General features: G+C 36.1%; 1 protein-coding gene across 1 annotated transcript; it reads left to right on the forward strand.

Moving 5' to 3' along the window:
• The first annotated feature begins 4,790 nt into the window (after nt 1-4,790).
• On the forward strand, nt 4,791-7,300 carry LOC143584930 (tropinone reductase homolog At5g06060-like). The gene is made up of 4 exons (XM_077066850.1): nt 4,791-5,096; nt 5,991-6,210; nt 6,628-6,734; nt 6,818-7,300. Exons 1-4 carry the CDS (start codon nt 4,791-4,793, stop codon nt 6,992-6,994), a joined length of 810 nt encoding a protein of 269 aa, XP_076922965.1. The 3' UTR covers nt 6,995-7,300.
• Nucleotides 7,301-8,025: the final 725 nt, after the last annotated feature.

Consider the following 8,025-nt stretch of genomic DNA (forward strand, 5'->3'; position numbering starts at 1 on the left):
TCCAGTATTACGAGAGGATAATGGATGTTTTAACTCTACCGCTTTGGGATGTACGTACCTTCGCGAGACGTCCATTTATCAATCGTGGGGTTCACTGAACGGCTGAGTGGTTTCATCAACACTTACTGTTCGAGGTCAATCATGGCTTCAAATTCTTCAAGCCCGAGGTCTCAAGACGTAAGCGCATTGAAGAGATTGATCCAAGGACCGGCTGGAAGAAACTTGTCTTGAAAGTGAAGCCACCAAAGACAATGAAAAAGGTTCCTGTGAAGACAATGCCTCAAGATATTTATCTGTCTTTCAACCGTTGTTACTATGACAATCGTACTGGCGAGGCCGTTATTGTTCGTGGTCGAGGACTGCAGACTGAGCTCATCAAGATAATCGACCCGATGTGGTTGGTTAATTTATCAGAGACAGAATACGACGTGCTATACAGGAAGCAGATTTTGTTTGATCACCAAAAAGATTACGACCTGGCTATGCAATTTCAACGAGTCGTTCGTGTGTGTCACGAACATGGAATTCATAGTTGCAGAGACTGGCAGTCCAAGCGCTTCAAATAAGTTAAACACAAAGAGCTCAAGACGAGAGGGTGTCTGTTAGTGCACGGTTTTGCGTCTAGAGTCTTTGTATTTATCGTTAATGTTTATTTGATAATTTAATGTAATATTTAATGTTTATTATAGACTAGTTCATTAAGTTAAGTCTAGTTCGCTAGGGATGTTAGCGAAATAAGACTAGTTCGTTAAGTTAAGTCTAGTTCGCTAGGGATGTTAGCGAACTAAGACATTATAATGTATTCCCTCCTGATTCGTTAGGGGATGTTAACGAATCAAGGGGCGGTTCATTATGTTAAATTATGTAACGAAGGGGAAGCTGGTTCGCTAGGGGATGTTAGCGAACCAGGTCGCCTTCTATATATAGTGAACTACTGTTCACTTTAATTTAAAAAGTTTTTGAGAGAAAGTTTTGAAAGGCTTTGCTGTCCAGATCTCTCTCAAGCTTCACCTAATATTATACTAACATTATTGATAACTTATTGATAATATATACACATATATACAACAATGAATCAAGGTTAATTATGAGCTAGATTCTTACTCGTATTAATCTTATATACAAATCTGAGATCCGTTTATTGTTATTGATTGTTAATACGGGAACAAACACATTTTTTACTCTTATTATTAACCTAAGTATGATATATTTGTGACATTTATCTTTTCCAAATTTCAAGTAACAATGAAGGTTTCAATTAGAGATTCAATGTCTAAGAGGTTGGCCACCTCTCCCCCTCACTTAAGGTACACTGTCGTTTCTTTTGGCCTAGCCCATGATTAATGTGTGACCCCCGATGGTCATATCTTCCAAGGTTTAAAGGTTTTCACCTTTCTTATAAATTACACTTTCTACACTCTCTCCTGGAGCACGCGTTATCCAACGTATAGTTCGGGGCAGCGGGACCAGTACACGCTTAGTGGCTGACAATTTTGTTGCTTTCGGCTATATGGAGGATCCTACGATTTATGGTAGACATATCATACCACCAGTTTATAATATTTTCATGTTATCTCAAGACAAATATTTCTAACATTTTTATGTTAGCTAAGGTTTTGGCGTTTTCACGTCACTTACATTTGGGCTAAATCCCGGTTCGGGTGAGTCCCCGGTTTAACATCAGTTTGTATGGGTTTGTCCCCAGTTTGGGCTTATCCCCAGTTTGGGCTTGTCCACAGTTTAACATCGGTTTATTTGGGCTTGTCCCCAGTTTGGGCTTGTCCCTCAGTTTATTTGGGCTTGTCCCCAATTTATTTGGGCTTGTCCCCAGTTCGTTGCATTTAATCCCAGTTAGTATCATAAGTTGTTTGCATCAGGTATCCTAAGTTCACTTATGAGGATCATAGAAGGATCAACACTTATGGATTCAAGTTCCATAATTTATTTTTACAAGGATCACAGAAGGATCAGTACTTATGATAACTTAGGTCTGATTAGACCTTATGGAATGCTTTCAACTTATCAATTTATACTTACTCAATTTTGATTTATATCTTTATAAGGATTCAGTATTCTTAATTTTTTTTCATAAGGATAATGTATCCTTGAAACTTTATTTTAAAACTACTAAAAAATCTAAGACTACAACTACAACAGAAATATTTTCGGAATAATAGACAATCAACACATAGTTAAAAGAAAATATTTATTAAACTGACTTAAGATTACCAAAAGTTTTAACCCGGACTTCACCATTTAAACATGGACCATCCACCCGAGTTAAAGTAAGTTGTTACTACTAGTTCAACCACGTGCGGGAAAATAAAGACAGGGGCATCAAAGGCTTCATCCCCACAAACAGAGGATCCCTCCACCTTTGCTACCCCTGAAAATTGTCTTAAGGATCATAGATCCTTTACCCTAGATTACTGTTATCTTAAGTACACAACCATAATATCCTTGAAAACACAAACAAGCAAATAAAAAACGGGCTCTGGCCTTGTCTATCCTATCCTTCATTGCCCGCCTAAGCAGCTTCATCATCAATTGCTGCTTCCTTTCCTTCACCCATCTCACCTGCATCCTTCACACCACTAGTACCAGCTTCACCTTCCTCTGCAGCCTTGTTCTCTTCACCAGCATCCTCCTCTTCCTCCACCACTCCCAACCTAGCCAAAGACTTTTTCCATTCATCCACTTCCTAGTTAGCCCTGTCAAAAGAAGGATCATTCTCCTCAGACACGAACTGGATCCATGCTTGCAGAATCAACTTTGCTGAAGACATATTTGCTTCCTCAGTAGCCACCTTGATCCCGTCCATCATCTTCATTTCCATGGCGAGAACTTGGGAGTCAGCTTGTTTCTTCTCCTTAGTGACCTTGGCGATCAACTTATCCTTGGAAGCAGCAAGAGTCCTCATCCCTGACAAAGTATCCTCAATGTCTTTAATGACTGATCCATAGTAAGAGTGGAAACCTTGGACGCCCTACAAGCCACAAGCCTAGGATCAACAACAATTATCTAAGAAGAGCAAGAAGCAGAATAAAGGATTCTTACCTGAGTAACCGCCTCATGAAGCTGCTTCTCGACTTTCTGGACTTCTTCTTGAGGTTCTGGTAACTTTCTCTTCTTCCCAGACTAAGCCTTAGCTCTGGTAGTCACAATGTGAGGGCGTCCTAAGCAGTTTTTGTTAGTTGTTATTTTAGTTATATATTGAGTTTATGATCAAATTAGGTCACACACACATACTTGCTGCCCACGTTCATAAACACTCTCTCAAGAACTCTCTCTAAGCAGTTCGTATACACTTAGCTATCTTGTAATCTTTGATCATAAACTCCATCATTTGTAACCCGATTTCTTGATTAATATAGTGGTGATAGACGATTTGTCATCACCCGGGGTTTTTATGCCGGCGATCCTCTAAAGATCAAGGGTTTTTCCTCATAACAAATCCTTGTGTTTGTGTTTGCTACCGATTCATAATCGTTATTATCAACTTAGCACTAAACCTCACCTAACGAATTTAGTTACATTATCCTTAGTCGATTTTTTACCAAAACAATGATTTGGTTCATTTCAAAAGTGTTTTTAGTGCGAGAAGTGCAGAAGTCATTACAACCAATCATATTTTTTCTTTTTGTTTTACTTTTAAAATATGTACAGGGGCATAACATAATGAGAATCTATCATAATCTTATATTTGGTAACTATTAATTAATTGTTAGAGGTTTCATTGATTTTTTATTTCTTTGATAAATATTTTTATTTCAATGATTTTTTTCATTCCATAATCCATTACATTACTCATAATCAAAAGTCTAAATATATTATGGTCGATGTAAAGGGCATGAACCGTGTAAGAGCTGTTGCTTTTGTCCATTTTTGAGTTATTGGCTAAAAATAATAATAACTTGTTTAATAATATTATTATATTGTATAGTGTTACATGTGTTGATTTTCTACACAGTTCGTAAATCATTAAAAATTATATTATATCAAAATTTTCATTGGTGATTTTAAACTTTACAATTCATGTACAAAGTTCAAACTAGTTACCAAAACATTAGGTTCCTACAACTTATTTTAAACAAAACATTACATCATATGATTGGGTTAAATCCAATAAGCAGTCTAGTCATTCTTTACATAAACCTTCATTATTAAACCGTCAACCGAACTTTAAACCTTCTGAATATCTAATATTATATTTTTTACGTATGAAACTAGAACTTTTCGTCACATAATTAACCCTTAAACTCAACAATCCCATATTATAAATCTCATTGTAAAAATTCCAGAGTCCTGGTATTTTTTGGACACATATATCAATGGGAAGCAGAGGTGACCGACTCGCGTAGTTGTGATTTAGGGTTAACGTGGTAATTGAAAATCAATGTTCCAGATTGTCGTGTACCTATTGTACGATAAGGGATTAATGTATCTGATCCTTTATCTATATATATAAAACCCGTGTAAGTACTATCTGAGTTTGGTGAGACTCATACCTGTGAATTCAGGTTAAATGCATGAGAAACTTTCATTCATAAATAATGCATTATGGTGGCTTGAGAGAATGTAAGGAGCCACTAGAGAACTTTTAAAGATTTCGTTTATATATATATATATATATATATATATATATATATATATATATATATATATATATATAGCTATATATTTTAATTCATGAAATATAATTAGTATCTTATGTCTTTATATAGGACTCCTTAGAGAGAAAAAGAATTAACAATCCAACTAAGGTGGTACTAGCAAAATAGCCCAACAACATGACCACTGAGGCGAAAATCTGTTGTGCAACTATAAACCCCAGATGGTCTATTGCCGGAATGTATGCTCTAGTCACTGGTGGTAGAAGGGGGATTGGCTATGCTGTGGTTGGAGAACTGGCAGCACTAGGGGCGGTGGTGCACACATGCTCCCGAACTGAATCCGAACTTAACCAACGTTTACAGGAATGGTCTGCCAAAGGCTTCAACGTTACCGGATCTGTGTGCGATGTAGCTTCTCGTCCTCAACGTAAACAACTTATTGAAAAAGTCTCATCCATGTTCAATGGAAAGCTCAACATCTTAGTAAGTTCTGTTATTGATTTTCTTAAATGTCGAAAATATTTTATGTTCTAAACGTGAACAACATATTTCATAACTCTCGTCCATATACATTAATTTTTCTCATAATAGTATATTATATTTTCCCATTTTGTATTATAGCGAGTGATTGTGAATGGATGAGAGGGAAAACACTATTGCTATCAATATATTTGTGAAAACACTAGTTTTATTAATACTTTTCTAAGGTAGTTGTAAGTGGTGAAAAAACGAAAAAGTAAATATAAATGTTTAAAAGGTATTATTTAATTGAGAGATAAAATGTATTGAATTTTGGTGTAATTATAAGTATAGAGATGAAGAACACATTGTGAATGCTCTTACCATACAAAAAACCATACCCTCATTATACATTCATACAATCACAAAGTATGGATTTCAAACCTCCACCTCCTGTATTCATTTTGACACATCGGCCAACGAAAAATAACCCCAGTCCAACACCGCCTTGAAAACCTGGCCTCCATGAAAACACTACACCATATTCTTCAGCCAACCGTCCCACAACCACCGTGCCAGAACCCAAAACAGGGACGGTGGTTGGCAAGGGTGTTATACCTTATGCCTTCCTCGTTATACACTAAAATAAGAAAATTCAAACAAATATAAAAAGTAGACCCATAGCTCGATTACTGCAACGGGCATGGCACCAAGAACCAATAGAAACCAATGAAAATTGAATAGTAACTTGAAACGAGGAACGAAACTTGCAAAATATAATAGATGTGTAATAAAGATAAGAGTAATTCACCAAAAATAAATAATGACGATAAAATAGTACGTAGTTATCTTAAGTTATAATGAGTCAAGGCTCATATACATACTAGATATCGATCTTACAAGGTTTATTAATTGTAGATAAATAATGTTGGGACGAACATGCTTAAGATTGTTACCACGGAGTTTACCGCTGAGGAGTATTCGATGTTCATGGCTACCAATTTGGAATCTTGTTACCATCTATCTCAGCTTGCTCACCCTCTTTTAAAGTCTCCTGGAGTTGGTAGCATTGTCTTCACTTCTTCTGTTGCCGGTCTAATTAACATTTCTAGGGGGTTTATCTATGGAGCCACTAAAGGTATGTTAAATGGTTTGAAAAATGGCTAGGTGTTGTTTCTAGGTAGTTTTTCAAATAGGCAGTTGGTATGGGTAGAGAAGTCATGCAAAAGCTGGCATTGAAATGTTAGAGTTAGCTTATGAGGAAAGCGATCTCAGAGAGACAATGCTCGAAATTTTGTTTACTCTAAAAAAATGTATATAAGGGCCCATGTTTATGTTTTCAGTACTCATTTTGTATACTCTAAATTTTGGAGACAATGCTCATGAGTTCATGACACCTGGTATCAAACTGCCTGTTTATGCAAGTTTCAAAATTTGCCTAAAAGCATTTAGTAATTCTCCAAACCATCTAGAAATTATAAAAGAAAAAAATTGGGTATGGTTTTCCTTGGTGAAACTATAGATGATATGGATTGTAAACGTTATACATAAACAGGTGCAATAAATCAGCTTGTGAAGAATTTTGCATGCGAATGGGCTGAAGACAATATTCGGACTAATGGTGTCGCACCTTGGTACACTAAAACACCACGTGTGGAACCAGTAACTATTCTTTCATCTCTTTTTATTGTAGTTGTTGTCTAATCAAAGATTAATGGGCCGGATATTTAATTGGTTTGGTGCAGTTGCTAAGCGATAAGAAGTTTTTGGATCAATTGGTATCTAGAACTCCTTTGAAACGACCTGCAGAACCATATGAAATTTCAGCAGCGGTGGCATTCCTTTGCCTCCCTTCTGCTTCTTACATCACTGGCCAAACAATTGTTGTTGATGGAGGATTTTCAGTCAACGCGTTCCCATGATCAAGAAATTCACCTATTGTGTGTCAATTTTATGTTATATTTCAATAACGAAATTGTTATATTGGTTGCTTGTGTGTGTGTGCGTGGTGTGGTCTAAAATTGGATTTGAAGGTGTTTTATTATCAAGTTTGAAGTTCAAATAAAGAGGTTGTTTCCAACGTTGGAGTTGGCCTATTCCATCACTAAAGATCAGCCTGGTTTGCTATTTTCTTATTTAGTCTTGGTTTGCGTTCATTTGTAGCCTATATAAGGCAGTGTTGCTTATTTCCTTGTATATAATCGTGCAATTCTTTAATCAAAATCACAAACCTTGTAATCGTACCTCTCTTTCTTGTTAAAGTTATCCGACCAATCCAAGTTTCTGATTACTTTATCTGTTTTTTGGTCTTATCATCCAGTATTCATGTTGGTCCGAACATTAGTAGGAATATCCGAATATCAAGATATAAATGATAATCTTGGTTTTACTACATCTCAATGAATAAAATGAAATAAAGAGTTAACCAACAACAATTGGTGTTGCGTTATTACGTTACAAAGTGCCAAAGGAGCGGGAAGAAAATGAAATAAAGAGTCCATTTCATGTTATAAGTCTATTGTATTTTGTTAGTTAATTGTCGGTTGTACTTTGTGCTTTCGTTTATCTCGTTATCTATGTATGGACCTTAGGCCATTGTAAATACGGCCCATTTGGGCCCAAGTAATGGAAAGAAGGCATGGCATGCTTAACCTTTTGATAAAAATAGCAACTCTCAACAACTCTCTCTCTCAAGCTTATTTTCTTATGTTTCCTTAATTGGAAATAATTCAAACACATTCAAGAACCGAGATCTTGGTTAACTTGTTGGTGATTTTATCTTTAAAACAACAGAGATTGATTCAAGAAAAAGTTGTGAGATCCAGTTTAGGGACCTACAATTTATATCATAACTTTCGGCTCTACTAGTTGAGGTTCTTGAGTCACAACCTTGGATTTTGGTCTTGTTTTTGTGTTTGACAAGTGTGTTCGTGTGTTCTTCGAGTTATTTAAG

This window comes from Bidens hawaiensis, unplaced genomic scaffold, assembly GCF_021521415.1.
Source record: "Bidens hawaiensis isolate Kalapana, Puna unplaced genomic scaffold, B.hawaiensis_p1.1 tig00033498_1, whole genome shotgun sequence".
NCBI lineage: Eukaryota > Viridiplantae > Streptophyta > Magnoliopsida > Asterales > Asteraceae > Bidens > Bidens hawaiensis.